Raw genomic sequence first — 22438 nt, 5'->3', positions numbered from 1 at the left:
ATAAAACTTCCTGGAATGCTGATCCTATAGGGCTTGGTTGAGTTAGTATCTTAAGTAGCTGGTCTGGGTTTTGTGGGGTTTTTCTTCTGAAATGACCAGAAAGAAATGTATTCAAGAAGAGACTGTGTTACTATTGAGAAAGAAAATCAAGGTCAATACAGGAGGAAGAGAATCAAAGATGAATGTGAGCAACATGTATAACTGATCACAGGATAAAAAGCAGAGGTGATAAGGAATAGGTTATGATATGGGATGCAAGGTAAAATTTGGTGATACAGTAGTTTAGAATCTAGGCAATATGTAAGGTGTGAGGTTTGGTAGCCTGCTGTTATTGGATCTTAGAAATTACAACCACATTGTATTTTCTAGTTATCTTTGGAAATTAATTTCTGCTCTACTGCGCTGTAGATGGAGGATACACCCTGTACAATTTCATTCTTCTGAAATTTGTTGAAACTTGCTTTTCAACTAAATGCAAAGTTAATTTTTATAACATTTTATGTGTATTTGAAAGATTATTCACTTGGTGTTACTGGGTGTTGTGTTCTATATGTGTTTAGGTCAAAATTTATAATCTGTTCAAATCTCTATCTCTTGATATTTTGGTCAGTTTATTGTATCAGGTACTGAGAGATGGGCATTAAAAATAATCCCAGCACGATAGAGAACTATAAATTTCTCTTTCTAAATTTTTTTTTTTCAACGTTTTTATTTATTTTTGGGACAGAGAGAGACAGAGCATGAACGGGGGAGGGGCAGAGAGAGAGGGAGACACAGAATCGGAAACAGGCTCCAGGCTCCGAGCCATCAGCCCAGAGCCCGATGCGGGGCTCGAACTCCCGGACCGCGAGATCATGACCTGGCTGAAGTCGGACGCTTAACCGACTGCGCCACCCAGGCGCCCCTAAATTTCTCTTTCTAATTCTACTCCTGCCTTATATATGTAAAATGACTTTATCTTAGTAAGGTTATTTGTCTTGTTGTCCTATATCTCTGGTATTAGTATAGCTATGCCAATTTTCTTTAGCTTAGTATTGGCCTAGAATACTTTTGCCACTCTTGTATTTTATTTTCATCTTCATCCTAAAGTTGTATTCTTAGGTATGAGGTGTACTTTCCACAAATGACATGTAGTTGTAATTTTAAAAAATCCAATATCACCTTTGTCTTTTAATTAAAACATTTAGTCTATTTACATTTAATGTAATTGGGTTAAATTCTAACTTATTATTTTGTTCCTCCTCCATATCCCATATATTCTGCTTTATTTAGTCTCCTTTCTTAGTCTGTTTATATCATTTCATTCCATTTTTCCTTTTTATTATGACATTATGCCTTGTTTCTATTCTTTTAGTGGTTATCTTAGAAATTAAACTCATATTTGCCTGAAAGTCTAAAAGTAATCATTACCCTTGCTCTGATCAGTATAAGAATTTTACATGTTATTGAAAACAACCCTATTTATCTTATGGCTTAAATGCAATTGTTATTTTTAAATTCTGTATATTTAAAAAAATCCTTCTAAGACATTACTTTTGTTTTATATATTCACTGTTCATAGAATTATCCACATAATTTACCATTTTCTTCTCTCTTTAATCTTTTAAAACTCAAATGTCCCACTAGAGGTATTTTTTTTTTTCTGCCTGAAGTACCTCTTTTAGAACTTTCTTTAGTGTGAGAGTGCTGGTGGCAAACTCAGTTTTTTCCATTTGTCCCAAAATACCTTGTTTTATGCTTCCTCTTGAAAGATATTTTTAGGGTAAATTATTCTAGCTTGGCATTCTTTTTTTCACTGAGTGCTTTTAAGTATCATTCCAGTATCTTTTGGATTTCATTTTTACTGCTGAGAAATCAACGGTCAGACTATCTATAGCTCTTTGAAGGTAATTTTTCCTTTTTCCTCTGGTTTCTCTCAAGATTTCTCTTTGTTTTCTGCAGTTTTTTTTTTTAATTTTTTTTTTAACGTTTATTTATTTTTGAGACAGAGAGAGACAGAGCATGAACAGGGGAGGGGCAGAGAGAGAGGGAGGCACAGAATCCGAAACAGACTCCAGGCTCTGAGCTGTCAGCACAGAGCCCGATGCGGGGCTCGAACTCACGGACCGCGAGATCGTGACCTGAGCCGAAGTCGGCTGCTTAACCGACTGAGCCACCCAGGCGCCCCTGTTTTCTGCAGTTTTATCATAGGTGTAAATTGTCTTGCTTGGTAATCACTGGACTTTTTTTTTTTTTTTTTTAATTTTTTTTTCAACGTTTTTTATTTATTTTTGGGACAGAGAGAGAGCATGAACGGGGGAGGGGCAGAGAGAGAGGGAGACACAGAATCGGAAACAGGCTCCAGGCTCCGAGCCATCAGCCCAGAGCCTGACGCGGGGCTCGAACTCACGGACTGCGAGATCGTGACCTGGCTGAAGTCGGACGCTTAACCGACTGCGCCACCCAGGCGCCCCTGGACTTTCTGAATATGCAAATTGGTAACAGCCATCAGTTCATGAAAATTCTCAGCCATTACGGGGCGCTTGGGTGGCTCAGTCGGTTAAGCGTCCGATGTCAGCTCAGGTCACGATCTCACGGTCCGTGAGTTCGAGCCCCGCGTCAGGCTCTGGGCTGATGGCTCAGAGCCTGGAGCATGCTTCCGATTCTGTGTCTCCCTCTCTCTCTGCCCCTCCCCCGTTCATGCTCTGTCTCTCTCTGTCTCAAAATAAATAAATAAACGTTAAAAAAAGAAAAAAAAAAGAAAATTCTCAGCCATTAATGCTTCAAATATTATACTTTTTTCCTTTTTTAATGTGAGTATAGTTGACACAATGTTACACTTACCTTATTCTTTCATCATTGTCTGGAACTCCATTTAAAATGATGTTAATTATTCAATACTCATAAAGCACTTTACAAACTGAACTATCTTATCCTTATAACAAACATGTAAGGTATTATTACCCCCAATTTATAGATGAGGAAAATGAAACAAAGAGGCTAAGCAATCTGTCCAAGGTCACACAGCTAGTGAATGGCAGAGCCAGGTTCACTGCAATCCTGGTCTCAAATTTCTCACTCTATTCTCTATGTCTTTTATGCTCTCTGCTGTACTATACTCTTTTTAAATGTCTCTGTTACATTTGGAATATTTTCTGGCCTTTCAGCTCACTAATTCTCTCTTTAGACATGTAAAAGTTATCCACCGAATTCTTAATTTTGGTTATTGTATCACTCAGTTTTAAAAGTTCTACTTAAAAAAAAAAAATCAGATATACACTTTTTAATAGTTTTTTGGTCCCTGCAACTGTTTTCAAGTTTGTCTCTCATTTCTTTAAACTCTGTAAGCACAGTTGTTTCAGAGTCTGTGTCAGTAATCCTAATACAGGAAGTGTTTATGTGCCTGCTTTCTGTTGTTTGTTTCTGTTGGTTTTCTCTGTGTATTTGGAGATAGTAATCTTATTCTAGGGATATATACGTGTTTCTTCCAAATGTCTGTACAACCTCATTAATCTGGAACTAGTTTAGTGCAAATCCAAGGCTCAGGGTTCCCTGGACCACTTGCCTGATACAAATTTGGGTTAAAAGACTGTGTGGAATAATTTACTAGGGTTCATCCTTACCCTGAAGCTATAGCCAGCTTATTGTAGAGAGGGTCTTCTAACAGATTACCCACTTTATATGGGTCCAGGATTTTACTTTCTGTCCCCATCACCCTGCAAATTAAATCAAAATGGTAGTTCAGGAGTACCAGGATGGACAACTGTTCTCAGGACAAGAGAAGCTTCTGTGCTTACTTCACTAGGCTCTTATTTTCCCTATAATTTTGGTTTTGTATTTCCTTGTTTTTCTTATTATTTTGGTACTGTCAGTTCCTCATTGCTTTTAAGATGTTTCAAAAACACTTATCCGACATCTTTACTAGTTTTAAGTAGGTAAGTTGGTCCAAAGAAATAAATTTGCCATCATTAAAAACTATTTTTCTATCTTTCTTTTTTTTTTTCTTTTTTTATAAATGAAAGAAACATCACTTTTTCTTTCAGGGCTAACTTTTCAATCTGTGCTCTTGATCTCAACTCTAGAGCCTAATTTATAACACTATCTGGCTATGGATACAACAGATATGACAGACCCATCCTAACTTAGAAAAAGTCTTTCCTTTTCTTCTACCTTCAAGCTCTCTGCCTTTCTTTCATGAACTTAACTCTCTTCTGCCTTTCATGCCACAGTTCCAGTATGACACTTTAGGTAGTAAAATTATAAAATTAGTTTGCAAATAATCAATTAAGGACAAAAAAGAGAATTCTTAGTCTAAGAACAAAACCCATGAAGAGCTTCTGCCCCACACACTTGCACTTCCAGTATTTTGCTCTTGAAGCTGTTTATCACAACAATGACATCTCCCAGGTCTGGTTGAGAGTCAGTTCCTTCATGCCTAAAAGCAGAAAAACCTGTAAATGTCTATAATCAACTCAAGAAGAGACATGTAATTATGATGGTATAAATAACAGAATAAATTCATTTTGCAATGAACACAAGTATAACATATGTATAAGTGTATGTATATTTGCTGTTTCTATAGTCAATTAAGATATGCTATAATACACAATTTTCAAAATTATCCAATTTTAACTTGATACAAATTAAAACTGTCCAAAAGTAACTCACTAAATTCCATATTGCCTAATCACTGAGCAAGCTCAAATTATCGCTGATCTTTGCCGTAGTATATACCAAGATTACTGCTGAAGTCAAACCTTTCAGGTGTTTTTGGTATATTGCAATGATAATTAAAATATGAAGTGTTTTTGAGACTTTAAAATAAGCTGTCATATATCATAATCGAAGGAATTCTACACCAACAACTTTTCAATATCCACCAGCTATTTTCAAATAGCAAAATTCGAGGTATTAAACCCATAAAACTGAAGATGTGTCTATTATGCTCATCTGCATGACCTGAATGTGTTTTATATTATAATGTATTTCATTGTCCAATTTTTGAAACTGCATGAACAAATCAAGTATGATAGCTCTGACCAATAATTTTTTTGGTAATCATTCTATGTACAGAAAAATGCTGTGAAAAACATTTACAATAAAGCAACAAAGCTGAATTTCGGCAATGAGGGAAGGCAACCAGATGTCAAATTAGTAGATACTTTGAGTTTAGTCAGGTTTAGAACACACACCTGAACATTTTCCTGAAATGGAAATCTGAATGGTTACAGGAGTATGTTGACACATGCCTCTGACTCCCTTTTTCTCCCAATTCCCCAGCTGAGGTGGCTAAACCAAAGTAGAAGGCACAGCCATCCCCGACAGTTACCCCCAGGAAAAAGAAAGGGCTCCAATTTTTGTGCTAGTAATGTCAAATTTCTTAAAATTTTCAAGGGTTTCCAGTCATAAATGTTGCTCATGGACATCAGCAACTTTAGCCACCGAATCCACTGTCCCTCAAGAGCAGGTAGAGCCAGGTCGCACACACTGCGGCTAGACCCACACAAGATCTAGAGCAAACTCCCTCCATCCAACCAGATAGTAGAGGTAGTAGCGAGGAAGACTCTTACCCTATTTCAGGTATTATCGCAAGCACTTTAGAGATGTTAACTCATTTGATCCCTACACTCATCCTTTGAGGAGGGTACGACGATTATCCTAGACCCAAAAAGCCCAGGTGGTTGGGATGTTCACCACTGCACTATTCGATCTTTAAGTGATGCTAGGCAACTAAAAGTCACTGGATACATAAGGACAGTCAGCAGCTTCAATGAAGGGAACAAGCTAAGCAGGCAGTCAGAGGACATGGACTTCACTGGGAAAGAATTAATGCAGGGAAAAAGGGGAGCATTCAAATAATTTACATTCTCAATGAGATGTGGAAGAACACAGTATCTCCGTAAAAGCCATTTGCTGCAAAATGAAAGGATTCACTACATGTCAAGAAGCATAACTTTTTTTTTAAAAAAATGGACACATACTTATTTTCCTGAGAATCCTAAATATAAATATATTTTAAATTTTTGTAGAGGAAAAATAAATCACCCTCTCACTTCTTATCCAAGACATTAAAACCTCATTTACACAAAAATTTTAAAGTGGTTTATAGAACTCACCCAACTATTTGATAAATATCTTCAGATTTTCCTTGGCGTAATTTCAGTATCCAAGCACCTGGATTTGCTTTTAATTGAAAATATCCCTTTTAGGATGAGAAAAATATGATCACAGTTATAGGACTAAAAGCCTCCAATTGTTCAAAAAAGATTATACATGAATCATTCAGGAAAGTGTTTACTAAACTGGAGTGGATGAATTCTATAAATGAATTACAAAAAGGAGATTTTGCCATAGCCTGAATAATACATCCTGAAAGTATGATTCCCTTCATTTTTGTTTTACTTAATTACCTTATTTAAGGATCAATTTTGTTTTCTGGGAGCTTTTCAGCAATAGCAGGATAAAATCTATTTCATCTTGTTATCAGGAAAACTTCGAGGATTTCCCCCAAACATGTAATTACATACAATTAAGTACTTATAATACTTACGAGATTGGCCATCACTATGGTATCGACCACAACAGGTTTGCTTTTTGTGCCTAGTGTGAACTGCAGACCCCGAGGAGGTTGTTCTGTCATTGTATCGAAGCAGTGTCCTTCAAGTAGTAGATATTCCAGCTCATATTCTGCGGTGACAGTTCTCTCAACCTATGGGGGAAAACAGGTCATTATTTCTGGTGTTTAGTAATTCTCATAATATAAATTTTGAAATAAATAAACGTAATTAATATCAGTCAATGTATTGTGGGGGCAGCTTCAAGTCTTTCATACTAGTGACTTAATGGTTGAGTCAATTTCTTCAAGACCAAAACTCATGATGAGTTTTTTTCTCCTTTCCCATGACATCAGCTCTACTCCAACCTCATGATATATGCACCAGTATCACGGGAAGGAAAGATGACATCAAGTTGGAGTATTTGAAGATCTCTTCAAGAGAGAGTGAGATGGGAAACTCCTCAAGGAATCTGCTTCATTGGCTGTTGCCCTTGAGCTCCTCCAGATCTGGCAAGAAAGCCAACTTATCACCTTTCTTGTAATATAAAAAGTTAATATTTCATTGTTTTGCACTCAAAATAAAATATGCTCATCAAAAAATTGAGCAAATATAAAAATGTGGAAAAGAGAAAAAAACAGAAATTACCTACAGATTTAACATTCATTACACATAACACATTTCTTCTTCTTTTGTGTAATTTTTTTTCTAAGAAAATGTAACCAGCTGTTTCATTAAATAGTTTTCTATGAACACGTCTCTGTCTCTACAAATCTCTTTTTAAAGAGCTAAGACTTTTGGGCACCTGGGTGGCGCAGTCAGTTAAGCATCCGACTTCGGCTCAGGTCATGATCTCACGGTTTGTGAGTTCGGGCCCGATGTCGGGCTCTGTGCTGACAGCTCAGAGCCTGGAGCCTGCCTCGGATTCTGTGTCTCCCTCTCTCTCTGCCCCTCCCCTGCTCATGCTCTGTCTCTGTCTCAAAAATAAATAAAACATTGAAAAAAAAATTAAAAGATCTAAGACTTTTTCCAGATTTCCCTCTATTGCAAATGTATTTTAGGGATAACACTTTTTCTCTACTTGATATGAAAAACACAAGCAAACATGAGGCTGAATCAAATGGTAAGTGACTTTTACATAGTTTGGTAATTTTGTTGAGCAGACGAAACAGTGATGCTCACTATACGGTATCACTTTATTTCGCTGTGAGTTTTTGACACTATTTTTTGCTGTGTTTAGGATATAAAGTATTACAAAACATTCTCTATTGGATAGCTGCTTTTCCTCACAATCACCACAGAAAGAATGATAATAGTTGTGTGCAGCATTTCTCTTCAAGTTCAGGTCTTAAGAACAAGAGGTAAGTACTTTCTTTGACAACAGTGCTTGTTTCAACGTTAGCTGGGATCTGAATTACTTGAACTTCTACTAGTCTAGCAATGAGCTTCACCTACATCACGCACGTGTGCCCCCGGTCCTGACAGCACCACGTGTGCAAGGAAACATTCACAGGAGACGGTCTCAGGAGGGGAGAAGAGTGAAGTCAAAACAAAATCACAGAACTTTACAGACGAGGAACTGTACCTCACAGTGGTCACGAAGCTGACCAATATTTTTCTTTAGGAGTTACATATTAGGGCAGAGTCCAAATACACATCAGTTTGAGACCAGTAATACTTTTATTTTATAATATATTAATGTGAAACTTTCTCTTGTCCCTATAGATTTGGATAACAGACATCAATTCTACGGACTTCCTCAAACTACAACACCAAAAACAGCCAATCCATTTTTCAAAGAGTTGTTTCTAGTGAATATTGTAAGTTCATTTCAAATAATTTCATAAAGGTAATTTAAGTTAAATTAGTTTCTATTATCAAGGTTTATTTTTAGCAAGGACAGGAGTTTGTGGTCTTTTGTGATTTTTGCATTTCCTTTATATGCTTACTTATCTGTTCTAAATGTTAGCTTATTGATATGAGACACGAATTTAATACCTTACAAATATAACTTTGGGTGCATATTAATATTTCTAATATAAGTGTTTATTGTTCTGTGGCTAAATAGTAAGGAAGTCAGTTTCTTCCTTTAAAAAAAGTATAAGTTTAATTATAAAGATTATCATTTGGATTTATTAACAATTATCTATGGTAGTAAAATATGAATTCTTTCACAATTACACTGGCAATGGACATCTAAATTACAGCTGACCCTTCTTGTTACTATGAGCACTGGGTGTTATATGTAAGTGATGAATCACCGAATTTTACTCCTGAAACTAAAATTACATTATATGTTAACTAACTAGAATTTAAGTAAAAATTTGGAAAAAATTAAATTACAGCTGGCCTTTGAACAACATGGGTTTGAACCGCACGCTTCCACTTACATATGGATTCTTTTTTTATAAATACAGTACAGTACTGGAAAAGCATGTCCTCTCCTGTATAATTTTCTTAATCAGGTTTTTCTTCTCCAGCTTACTTGGGTGCTATATGTAAGTGATGAATCACTAAATTCTATTCCTGAAATTATTACACTATATGTTAACAAACCTGGATTTAAATGAAAAAAAATTTACATCCATGTTTTTAAAAACCACTACAATAGTGTTAAAGATAAATATTGAAATAAAATTTCCTATTATAAAAAAAGAATTTTAAAAATTAGTAATTTATGAAAAGTACAATATATACGACACATAAAAAATATGTGTTGATTGCCTATGTGAAGTAAGGCTTCTCGTCAACAGTAGGCTATTAGTAGTTAAGTTTTGGGCAGGAGTCAAAGTTATATGCAGATTTTTGACTGTGTGTGTGTGTGTATGTCGGGGAGGGGGTGTGTGTCAGCAGTCCTGACCCTGTGTTGTTCAAAGGTCAACTGTACTTCTGTTTCAGAGGCAGCTAATACATTGTTCTATGAATTCCTTTTTAACACAGTCACCTCCTACTATCCTTTAGCAATCTTTTATTCCTTTCTCTTTACTGGGTAAACATACACTAGTGTTTCAGGTGTTTTGGTATCTTTCGGATACAGGCTGTGATTTAATATGACTGAGGAGCCTTTGGATGAAGTTCTAATAACAAGCTCTGAGGAGAACCGCCTCTAAATTCCAGGGAAGAGGATCATCTCACTTTAAGCTTCCCTAGAAACACTTCTGTCACCTTCGATTTTGGCATTAATGATGGTTGTGTCATAAACACATGATCAAAAGTCCTGGTGAGGGAGAGTTTTACGCCATCAAATGTTTTTAGGTGTCTATGAAATGTCCAGGGATTAGACGCGAAGGAGTACTTGCACGAGCCAATGCGTGGGACAAATCTCTATCTGCCTCATTTTTGTCAGCCGTACTTTCCCTTTTACCTGCAACTCCTTCCCTCTACTCCATCAAGTGTCTCTACTTTGTGATTTCAGGTTCTTCTAGGATTGTTGCGGGTCATACTGGAAGTATGTACAGAACATAGTGGGAGAGAAGAGACTTACAAGTAGCTAACTTTCATAGCCCCGAGAATTTGTAATTTCCTTCGGTTTATTCATATAATCTATGAAGTCAGAAAAAACTATTTCTCTTTATTTTACTCTTCTAAAATAAATGTAACTATTGTTCATTTAAATAGCTTCTAGAAGCATCTGGCTGGATCTTTGTATAATTTTTAATATATATTTTAATATAAATACATTGTATATTTATTAATAGCTTCTAAAAAGACACTGCTGTATCTGCTAGTCACAACAATGTGTAATCTCCATTAATTGTTTAATAGCTGCTTAACTTTTTACCACAGATTCAATTTAAATCTTTTCTAAGCCGTGTTAATTCTCCCACTTCAAACTCTTTAGCATTTGGGTTGGAACTTATAAATTCATCTTATTGGTATAGATCGCTGAACTCTCTTAATGGAGAATCCAGACAATCCTTTAAGAGAGCTGGCTGATCACAGAGAAAACAGGATTGTTTTTTACGTTTTGACAAACTCATTTCTGAATTTTCTCTCCTGGATTATGTTATTTTGCTGCTTTTCTATTCTTTCCCGATATTTGAAGGACTGATTATTGGTGATGGCTATGGTAGGGTTTTAGGTCCTTCTCTGGGTGCCTGAGGCTGACAGCAGTAGGTGTGTTCTCCGGAAGTGATGGGAAACCACACAATCTATTCACAACTGGATCCGAAGAAACCTGCCTGGAAGGAAAGTCTTTAGACAAAGGTAACACATGAGAAACAAATATGATGAACAATCTTAACCATTTTATCAGCGGTAAAATGTTCACAGCCTAGGTTAAAGCAGTAGCTACAAGCAGTTGCCACACTCAGAGCTGGAAAACAGGTCAGGGCTATGCAGAACCAAGCCAAGAGGGAAGACACTAAGAAGGAGGGATTTGCTCCCTTCTCTGGATACCTATTCTCTAGGTAAGCTCTCCTAAAATGCTTCTGTTTTTAGGAGTATTTTGGGGTGCTTCAGTGGTATTCAAGAATTCTGCCACTGGTCCAGTAATGTCATTAGCCACGAATCAGTTCTGATTTCTGAATCCAATTTTTTGAAAGACCGAGTGTATTTTAAAATAGTCTCCTCCCCTTTTGTGGGCCCTGGGCGGAATGTAATAGGTGGGGAAGAGAAGGCTGGACATTTCCTGGAGAAGGATCACAGGGTGGGGGTGCAGGGGGTGGGGCCAGAGGGTGGGCAGAGGTAGGGTAGGGAGTGTAGGGGGCAGGTGGGAAGCAGTGCACCCAGCCTGCAGTTTTGAGAGTGCCCTGTTCCCTGCTTTCTACTCTAATCTCCTTCGGGCTGTTTTCTCTGGCCATGCGCTGTGAGGCAAAACAGAGTTTCAGCTAAAACTGTTCCTTCCAGAGTTAAAAACAAAACCTGAGGGGCAAAATAGGTATTTCACGGTGTTGTCCTAAGTCATCCAACTCCATATTTCCTATGTCGTTCATCTTAGAGGAGCACCTGTGAAGTAGGGGTCTGAGGCAACAAAGAAGGTAAGAGTACCTAGGAACCTGGAAAACTAGAGAAGGTGAATTTGTAAATTAAGGAAACTCAAAAATCAAAGGAAAGACTGGATCAGGACCTAGAACCATAAGGAAGAAAATTCTGGGAGCAGCCATGGCATGATCAGTCATTGCTTACAATTACAGTGGCTGACAAGAATGTACCCTATTCCTCTTATCTTATACAACTTTACAGGACAACTTACATCCTTGAGGTGAATATTATCAAGGTCACAATTGCTGTGTACTGTTTCAACCAACCAGCCTTCAGGAGTAATCATGTTGAGGGTTAGAAGGGGTGCTTCAGGGATATCCAAGAATTTTGCCACTGGTCCAGTAATGTCATTACCCACTAACATCAGTTCTGGCTCCAGAACAAAACGATAAAAGCTGTCAACAGAACATAAATAAAAATACATACTATGACCAAAACTGAAGTTTCTTCTAAAATATTTAAAAACTGAAAATCACTTACGAACATGACCAAAAAGTCTCAAATTAAAAAGACTAAAACACACTGTAACTGCAGAACAGTTAATGCTTATAAATGGTACACAGTCTGTTTACACTGTCATCTATTACAAGATTGTATATATCATATATCCTTGTTAATTATTTCTTAATGAACATGGTTAGAATGCTTTTAGGATATACCGACTTATGTGGGTTCTAGTATTATGAGCTGTATTTGCTCACTGATCCTTCTTCAGATTTGACTATTTGTCAGCCATTTTATTAAATGTTGGCACCACTAATTGTATGAGGAGAAATGATAACCAGAAAGCAAGTAAATTGCTAAAATTCAAGCTAAAATTCTGATGAAAGCTCAATTAAAAACAAATAGGACTGGGACACCTGGGTGGCTCAGTCAGTTGAGTATCTGACTCTTGACTTCAGCTCAGGTATGATCCCAGGGTTGTGGGATCAAGTTCTGTGTTGGGAAATGCAAGGTGCGGGGGGAGGTACAAGGTGAATGAGGGGTGAACAGGGGGTATGAGCCACCCCTGAAGAAGCTGAGAAGAGAAAGAATGCAGAAGAGGAGAAAAAGTCTGGGCTCCAGAGGAGAGGTTACTAAGAGAGCAATTTCTTTCTTTTTTTTTTTTTAACGTTTATTTATTTTTGAGACAGAGAGACAGAGCATGAACGGGGGAGGGTCAGAGAGAGAGAGAGAGAGAGAGAGAGAGAGAGAGAGAGAGAGACAGAATCTGAAACAGGCTCCAGGCTCTGAGCTGTCAGCACAGAGCCCGACGCGGGGCTTGAACTCATGAACCACGAGATCATGACCTGAGCCGAAGTCAGATGCTTAACCGACTGAGCCACCCAGGCACCCCTTTTTATTTCTCTTCTTAAATTGAGTAAACTCTCAGGACGGAAAGAAAAGGGCTGGCAGGGAGGTCAAAGACATGGAACAAAGGAGCTATGTGACAAAGCAAGTGTGGGTTCCAACAGGAAGGGAGGATTAGCTAAGAGGAGATTCAGCACCCCTTCCCCTACCCCGCAGGAAGGCTGGGACACGTGGGAGACACAGCAGGGTGCCCACAACCTGTGCCATGTCTGAGAAGGAGGGACAGTATTCTAAAAGCAAAGGGCTTGGGGACCAATGTGTCATCTAGTTTTCTTGATAGATGCTACCGAGTAAATAATAATCTGTTGAGCCCATAGTTCCAAACCAGTTTCAAAGTCTTTGTGTTGTGCAGCATTATTAACTACTCAAAGCATCTGTCTGGTACATTAAGGGTCACTTCACCTTAGGTCAAGTTCTTTCCTTCCTAATGGATTATGCTTCCTTATGTTCAATATTCTTACTCTTTATAGAGATACTATGGAGAGCATCTCTAGTCATGTGAATAAAAATTCTGTACTCACAGAGCTAACTGACCTCTCTCCATTAGTGGCTAAAATAAGATGAAAGCTTTTGTTTGGATTTAGAGGGACGTAATAAAATTTGAAATACACAAGATAAATGAGAAGTATGAAAAGTGAATGAGATATGAGGACATGAGTCTCAGGAAAGGAATGAATGTACCCTAAATTTTCATCTAAATTCCTTACATTTCCCATTTTATTGCTTTCCAAATACTGTATTAAAAATATTTGCCATGTTTAAAATATCTGCTCAAGGCAATAACATATGTTTATCAATTACAACAAATACAATTCAATAAGTAAACAAGGGACTAACCGAATGCAACTTTTCTGTCTTGTGTTTGCATAGTACATTGACAAGCTTTTTTTTTTTTTTTTTTGCCCTGTGACACCTGAAAGATCCTGCATATTCCTATCAGAGAGGGTGGCTCAAAATGATAGTGACCCTGATCCAGAAAGGGGAAGAGAGGTAAGTTTTTGTCCCCACTTTAGAGACCATGTTATTTCAACAGTTTTAATGTGAAATATTTGCATCTGTTCTTGTGCCAGTACCATACTGTCTTGATGATTACAGCCTTGTAGTAGAGGCTAAGGTCTGGAATTGTGATGCTTCCCACTTTGGTTTTCTTTTTCAACATAACTTTGGCTATTCAGGGTCTTTTGTGATTCCATACAAATTTTAGGATTGTTTGCTCTAGCTTTGAGAAGAATGCCAGGGCAATTTGGATTGGGATTGCACTGAATGTGTAGATTGCTTTGGGTAATAATGACATTTTAACAATATTTGTTCTTCCAATCCATGAGCATTGAATGTTTTTCCATTTGTGTCTTCTTCAATTTCCTTCATAAATTTTCTATAGTTTTCAGCATACAGATCTTTTACATCTTTGGTTAGATTTATTCCTTGGTATTTTACAGTTCTTGGTGCAATTGTAAATGGGCTCGATGTCTTGATTTCTCTTTCTGTTGCTTCATTATTGGTGTATAGAAAGACGACTGATTTGTATACACTGATTTTGTATCCTGCAACTTTGCTGAATTCCTGTATCAGTTCTAGCAACTTTTTGGTGAAGTCTTTCCAATTTTCCATGTAGAGTATCATGTCATCTACAAAAAGTGAAAGTTTGACTTCTTCTTGCCAATTTGGATGTCTTTTATTTCATTTTATTGTCTTACTGCGGAGGCGAGGACTTCCAACACTATGTTAAACAACTGAGAGTGGACATCACTGTTGTGTTCCTGATCTCAGGGGGAAAGCTCTCAGTTTTTCCGCCATTGAGGATGATATTAGCTGTGGGCTTTTCATATATGGCTTCTATGATGTTTAGGTATGTTCCTTCTATCCCGACTTTCTTGAGGGTTTTATGAAGAAAGGATGCTGTATTTTGTCAAATGCTTTCTCCATCCAAGATAGGACCATACGGTTCTTATTCTTTCTTCTATTAATGTGATGTATCACACTGATAGATTTTCAAATACTGAACCAGCCCTGCAGCCCAAGAATGAATCCCACTTGATTGTGGTGAATAACTCTTTTGATACACTGTTGAATTTGATTTGCTAGTATCTTGTTGAGAATTTGTGCATCCAATGTTCATCAGGGATATTGACGTGTAATTCTCCTTTTTAGTGGAGTCTCTGGTTTGCAAATCAAGGTAATGCTGGCTTCATACAATGAGTCTGAAAGCTTTCCTCCCATTTCTATTTTTGGAACAGCTTGAGAAGAATAGGCATTAACTCTGCTTTAAATGTCTGGTAGAATTTCCCTGGGAAGCCATCTGGCCCAGGACTCTTACTTATTGGGAGATTTTTGATAACTGATTCAATTTCTCCGCTGGTTATGGGTCTGTTTAAATTTTCTATTTCTTCCCATTTGAGTTTTAGTAGTGTGTAGGTGTCTAATTTGTCCATTTCTTCCAGGTTGTCCAGTTTGTTGGCATATAATTTGCATAGTATTCTCCGATAATTGTTTGTATTTCTGTGGTGTTGGTTGTGATCTATCCTCTTTTCATTTGTGATTTTATCTATTTGGGTCCTCTTTTTGAGAAGTCTGGCTAGGGGCTTATCAATTTTGTCTGTTTTTTTTCAAAAAACCAGCTCCTAGATTCATTGATCTGTTCTGGTTTTTTTTTTGTTTGTTTTGTTTTTGTGGTTTTTTTTTTTGATTCTGTATTGTTTATTTCTGCTCTAATGTTTACTACTTCTATTCTTCTGCTGGCTTTGGGGTTTCTTTGCTGTCCTGCTTCTAGTTCCTCTAGGTATGCTGTTAGTTTTTGTATTTGGGATTTTCCTTGTTTCTTGAGATAGGTCTGGATTGCAATGTATCTGCCTTTGCTGCATCCCAAGGGGTTTGGACTGTCGTGTCTTCATTTTCACTTGTTTCCATGTATTTTTTTTTAATTTCTCCTTTAATTGCCTGGTTGACCCATTCATTCTTTAGTAGGATGTTCTTTAACCTCCATGCATTGGAGGCTTTCCAATTTTTTTTTCTGTGGCTGATTTCAAGTTTCATACTGTTGTGATCAGAAAATATGCATGGTATGATCTCAATTCTTTTATATGTTTGAGGACTGTTTTGTGACCCAGCATGTGATCTATCTTAGAGAATGTTCCATGTACACTCTAGAAGAATGTATACTCTGCTGCTTTTGGATGAAAAGTTCTGAATCTATCTGTCAAGTCCATCTGGTCCAGTGTATCATTCAAGGCCATTGTTTCTTTATTGATTTTTTTGCCTACATTATCTGGCCATTGTTGTAAGTGGAGTATTAAAGTCCCCTGCAATTATAGTATTCCTATCAATAAGATTGCTTATGTTTGTGATTAACTGATTTATGTATTTGGGTGCTTCCAAGTTGAGAGCATAAACATTTATAATTTTTAGCTCTTCTTGAAGGATAGAACCCCACCATGGTACTGGCACAAGAACAGAAACATAGACCAATGGAATGAAGAACCTGGAATTGGACCCACAAATGTATGGCCAACTAATCTTTGACAAAGCAGGAAAGAGTATCCAATGGAAAAGAGACAGTCTCTTTAGCAAATGGTGCTGGAAGAATGAAACTGGATGACTTTCTGACACCATACACAAAAATAAACTCAAAATAGATGAAAGACCTAAATGTGAGACAGGAAACCATCAAAACCCCAGAGAAGAAAAACAATCTCTTTGACCTCAGCTGCAGCACCTTCTTGTTTGACACGTCTCCAAAGGCAAGGGAAATAAAAGCAAAACTGTACTATTGGGACCTCATCAAGATAAAAAGCTTTTGCACTGCAAAGGAAACAATCAACAAAACTAAAAGGCAACCGATGGAATGGGGGGAAGATATTTGCAAATGACATATCAGATAAAGGATTAAACTTACCAAACTCAACACCCGAAAAACAAATTATCCAGTGAAGAAATGGGAAGAAAACATGAACAGACACTTTTCCAAAGATATCCAGAGAGCCAACAGACACATGAAAAGATGCTCAACATCACTCATCATCAGGGAAATACAAATTAAAACCACAGTGAGATACCACCTCACACCAGGAAGAGTGGCTAAAATTAACAACTCAGGAAACAACAGATGCTGGTGAGGATGTGGAGAAATGGGAATCCTCTTGCATTGTTGGTGGGAATGTAAACTAGTGAAGCCACTCTGGAAAACAGTGTGGAGGTTCCTTAAAAAATTAAAAATAGAATTACCCTAAGACCCAGCAATTGATCCTGCATGAATCAATACAGGAGTGCTGATTCAAAAGGGTACATGTACCCCAATGTTTATAGCAGTGCTTTCAATAATAGCCAAATCATGGAAAGAACCCAAATGTCTATCAACTGATGAATGGATAAAGATGTGTTTTACATATACAATGGAATACTACTTGGCAATAAGAAAGAATGAAATCCTGCCATTTGCAACAATGTGGATGGAACTGGAGGGTATTATGCTAAGTGAAATAAGTCAGTCAGAGAAGGATATCGTATGTTTTCACTCATATATGGAACTTGAGAAACTTAATGGAGGACCATGGGAGAAAGAAAGGGAAAAAACAGTTTCAAACAGAGAGGGAGGCAAACCATAACAGACTCTTGAATGTGGAGAACAAACTGAGGGTTGACAGAGGGGATGGAGAAAGGGGAGAAATGGGTGATGGCCATTGAGGAGGACACTTGTTGGGATGAGCACTGGGTGTTGTATGTAAGCGATGAATCATAGGAATCTACCCCCCAAACCAAGAGCACACCATATATACTGTATGTTAACTAACTTGACAATAAATTATATATAAAAATTTTTAATTGCATATAACAATAAACATTTTCTGTATTATTAAAAGATTATTCTACACTAACTACATCTCAATACTTCCGAATAAGAAATGAGACAATATCATAAAGTTCATTTTGATAATTCAGCTCTGAAGTACTGAAAGTATACAAACACAAAAATGGTTTAATTCAACTTTATATAGGTATTTCTACATCACATTTTCAAAAATACCCATGGACAAACATAAATCCATGTAAATACTGTAATTATGTCAGATCAATTTTACTGGTTATTATAATTTTGCATCCATTAAGGTGAATAAATTATCTTTGGTCTTCTGATCTTTTTTCAGTTAACCATCTTGTGAAGAAAAAAAAAAGACCCAGTAATTATGGTTCTTTCTTTTAGTCTTAGCATCTGCAAACTTTTTGAAATGAAATTATGTTCACTCAGACTCACCTCGTTAAAGGGGCTTCTGAAAGCTTACCCCTACAGTTCATGAACAACTTTATCTTCATGTTGATAATCTTGCCAAGTACCTGTGAGAAAAAAATTCCCATATTTTATATTAAATAATCTTAATATCTAACATTTATTAGGCATTTACTATGCACCAGGCACTGTGTTCACACCTTTAAAAAATGTTTTATTTATTTTTGAGAGAGAAGGGGTGGCAAAGAGGCAGAAAGAGACAGGAACAGAGGATCTGAAGAAGGCTCTGTGATGACAGCAGTGAACCTGATGTGGGGCTTGAACTCACGACCCAAAAAATCATGACCTGAGCCAAAGTCTGACACTTAACTGACTGAGCTACTCAGGTGCCCTGTGTTCACACTTGATATTCATTATCTCATGTGATCCTCATAACAGCCTTTAGAGGTGACCACCTTCACAGCTGAGCCACAGAGAAATGTAGTAGTAATTCACCCAAGATCACACAATAAATCATGGCCAGGGTCAGATTTGAATCCAGACAGTTGATTTCATTGTTCAAGAGTTACGCGGACTCCCTTTTGCCTAATGTGACCTTCTTTCATGGTCTCCATATTTCTTTAGTATTGAAGAATAAGTAAAATAATTGCTGGAACTATGAAGTATGAATACAAAGTGCTGTCCTCACGGCAACAATGGCCAGGGTGCCCCAGTCCATTTGGAATTCTGCCCACGTGGTAGAGATGTAGGAAGTTCCTAGCTACATACGGAGGAAATACTGTCTCTTTTCCTGGGGCATATGAGGTAGGAGAATTATTAATTTTGGTAGTCCCTACCTCTAGAAGGCAAGTCAGTGCAGATTTGAAAGATATTAGTCAACAGAGGACATAGAGAAAGAAGGATGAGAAAAGGCGCATAGAACAGGAAAGAACAGGCTTGAGAAGGAATCAGGACAGACTAAGGATTTCAGAGCCCTATTTCCTATTCTATCATTCCTCATATTTGCTACAACAGAGGTCACTGAGGCAGTTTTTCTCAAGTGTTCAATGAGAACTTATCCATTTCTTCCAATAAATTGTTTTATAGCATAAATTTTCCTTATGGTAAGAAATAATAAATTATATGAAGTGCTGAGGTGCTCAGAAGGAAACATGTTATTATTTCCAATCACATAAACTGGGATCCAATCCCATATTTTATATTTCCATTTAAATTCCTATTTTATTCCTAAATTCTACCTTTACATAAAAACTTCGGAGGTAAGCAATGTTTTTTTTTTTTTTCTGAATAATGACTCTGTAGGAATAGGTATTTATACACTAAAATGCATCATACTAGCTCCATGCCTTACACATACAATGATTGATTACTGTTTTCTTTTAAATTTATTTATTTTGAGAGACAGAGAGAGAGAGAGAGAGAGAGAACACACACAAGTGCGGGGGGGGGGGGGGGGCAGAAGGAGAGACAAAATCCCAAGCAGGCTCCATGCTGTCAGCGCAGAGCCTCATGCAGGGCTTGATCTCACAAACTATGAGATCATGACCTGAGCCAGTATCAAGAGTCAGATGCTTAACCGACTGAGCCATCCAGGCGCTCCTTGATTGTTGTTTTTTAAAGAAAAATCCGAATAGTGTGTCTCAGGAAGTTCAAATGTGAAGGTACACAAATGTTAAAAGAAAGGACGGAAGTAAGTAAACCAACTATGGAATTGTTTGCCTTGCTTATATACTGAGCATGTAGAATGGCAAAACCTTTCCAAAATTATTTGTCCAAATAATTATAACAGAGATCTATAATCCCCTTTTCCAATATGATTTGCTAGGACAAACTAATTTCTGATGGACACTGCATTTTGAAATTCAGTGGCATATACACCTGTAGGACCCGGCTGGATCCTTCACATCTTCCACCAGACTTAGTACCTAAATACTTTTGCCTGTTCCCAAAAGCGAGGCCACTGTCAAAGAACAGTTTTCACTTCTGAGAATACTTTTTAATTTTTTTTAATGTTTGTTTAGTTTTGAGAGAGCAAGAGAGAGCACAAGTGGGGGAATGACAGAGAGAGAGTGGGGACAGAGGATCCGAAGTGGGCTGGGCCCTGACAGAAGTGAGCTTGACACAGGGCTCAAACCCAGGCGCCCCTACTTCTGAGAATATTTTTAAAATATGTCTTTAAAACAAGCAATGAGTAATTTCAAATAGGAGTACTCCACAATTTTGAACACCACTAGAAAAAAAAATCTCAATTTCCAATGTAAGTAGCTTATGTGATTTAACCACTGAAAGCTGCATCGCAACTCGAACCTCTAAAGTTTTCAGTACAATGCAAAACCACAGAATGTCCCTTCAGAGTCTGCTAGCGGCCTCCTGGTATCCTTCTCCCCGCTTTCTTAGTGAAAGAATGTTCACTGCACAGCTTCCAGGCTCCCTCGGAGCCGGGTGTAGCCCGATGAGTCGCTACAGTGTGGTCAGTGGGGCAGGACTGGATGGGTATGCCCTTGCTCTCCCCTTCCCGCTCACAGGAACACAGAGGTGGGTCAGAGGAGCCTGACTGGATCTCAGGCCACAAGACACCAGCCGCTTCAGGAGGAAGACTGAACCACCACACAAAGGCTGGCCGAGTCCTCACACCGTGGGGACGCCTTAGCCACTCCAGGCTGCTGTGAGATGAGAGAAATAAACTCTAGTCTTGAAGGTTCTGTTACTTTGGCCAAACTTTCTGAATCTAACCTTCACTCACCTGTTTGGCTATTGTTACTTATTACACCATCGGCTTCTCCAGAAGCCATTTCTTCAGAACTCGAGACAGGGTGAAGACAGGAAGACCATGTGTTAGTTAGCTCAGAATGCTGCCACAGAATACCACAGACTGGGTGGCTTAAACAACAGAAATTTACTAATTTTCAATCAAGAGGCCGGCTGATTCCATTTCTGGTGAAAGCCCTCTTCCTGCCTTGGAGGCAGCCACCATGTTGCCACGTGCTCACATGACCTCTGCTTTGTGTGTGTGTGAGGAGAGAAAGAGAGCTCTCTCTCTTCCTCTTCTGTAAGGATATAAATCCTATTGGATTAGGGCCTAAACTGTAAAATCTCATTTAACCTTAATTACCCCCTAAAGGCCCCACTTCTAAACACAGTCAGAGGAAGGGTAGGGCTTCACCATATAAATTTCAGGGGAGGTGGAGACAACAATTAAGTCCACAGCAACACTGAACCTTGGGCCTGCCATACACCTCGTGCACTGGCTTATACGACTCAATTTTCTACATTGAAATATGATTAAAATGTTACACAGAATAAAGAATCAAGAGGACATAAACACTATACTTGAAAACAGACCTGACAGATTAATGATAAATTTCAAAAGTATATAATAAAATGACATATATAGAATATATAATAAAAATATTATCTCACAATCAATAACTGGGCCATCTTCTGTGCCTCTCTTGTCAATGGATCAACAATAGCAATGACATCAAAGAACATATCATTCTCTTGAGGATTTATCTTTATAATGCTAGGAAAATAGAAAATAAGATGAAAGGGGATGAGTTAAATATCTTTAATTATCTAATAAACCTTAACCTCAGCTATATACATTCTTATAAATTGTTCTCTTTCTCACTATATTAAAAAAACCTGGTTATTTCACAGATGAAAATGCAAATTTAAAAGCCTCATGTTTGTGTTCAATAAACTACAAAACTGGAAGGAAACAGAGAAAATAAGAACTTATGAATGAGTGATTTTTAAAAACTCTTCAAAGAACAATACTATTACAGTGAAAACTCTAACTTTAACCTCCCCCAAATTCTCATGGACCATACAACATAAAAAATAAAACCAGGTTACTTTTGTGTTGGTTGAATATACTTTTTCAGATTTGAGAATAAAATTAACTGTTCAGTAGTTTTTTGAATTTAGTATTTTTTTATTATTATTTTTTTTTAATTTTTTTTTCAACGTTTTTTATTTATTTTTGGGACAGAGAGAGACAGAGCATGAACGGGGGAGGGGCAGAGAGAGAGGGAGACACAGAATCAGAAGCAGGCTCCAGGCTCTGAGCCATCAGCCCAGAGCCTGACGTGGGGCTCGAACTCACAGACCGCGAGATCGTGACCTGGCTGAAGTCAGACGCTTAACCGACTGCGCCACCCAGGCGCCCCTTGAATTTAGTATTTAAAAAACTCCAATATATCATACAACAGGAAAGTTCAGGAGGTAAAAGCCCAAATTTATCATACTTATTTTTGGCCCCAGGCACCTTCTCCTGAGGTCCTCCTCTCAGTCTTCCTGCTTGTTTCTTTCACTGAACTAAGTTCTAAGTTGGAAGATGGACTCATCT

The 22438-nt window shown here is 37.7% G+C and overlaps 1 protein-coding gene across 1 annotated transcript in view; it reads right to left on the bottom strand.

Annotated features, from left to right (window-relative positions):
• The window catches only part of UGGT2 (UDP-glucose glycoprotein glucosyltransferase 2), a 192092-nt gene that overhangs the window by 26264 nt on the left and 143390 nt on the right, over window positions 1–22438 (bottom strand). The window contains exons 25-30 of the mRNA XM_058681695.1: window positions 21508–21610; window positions 18115–18194; window positions 11728–11911; window positions 6530–6688; window positions 6096–6181; window positions 4330–4414 (exon numbers count right to left, since the gene is read on the bottom strand). Of these exons, the coding sequence (XP_058537678.1) occupies window positions 4330–4414; window positions 6096–6181; window positions 6530–6688; window positions 11728–11911; window positions 18115–18194; window positions 21508–21610 (697 nt within the window). The remainder of the gene's footprint in view (window positions 1–4329; window positions 4415–6095; window positions 6182–6529; window positions 6689–11727; window positions 11912–18114; window positions 18195–21507; window positions 21611–22438) is intronic.

This window comes from Neofelis nebulosa, chromosome 1 (assembly GCF_028018385.1).
Source record: "Neofelis nebulosa isolate mNeoNeb1 chromosome 1, mNeoNeb1.pri, whole genome shotgun sequence".
Taxonomy (NCBI): domain Eukaryota; kingdom Metazoa; phylum Chordata; class Mammalia; order Carnivora; family Felidae; genus Neofelis; species Neofelis nebulosa.
The sequence above is the reverse complement of the archived record's forward strand: the minus strand, read 5'-3'. Positions and strand labels throughout refer to the sequence as shown.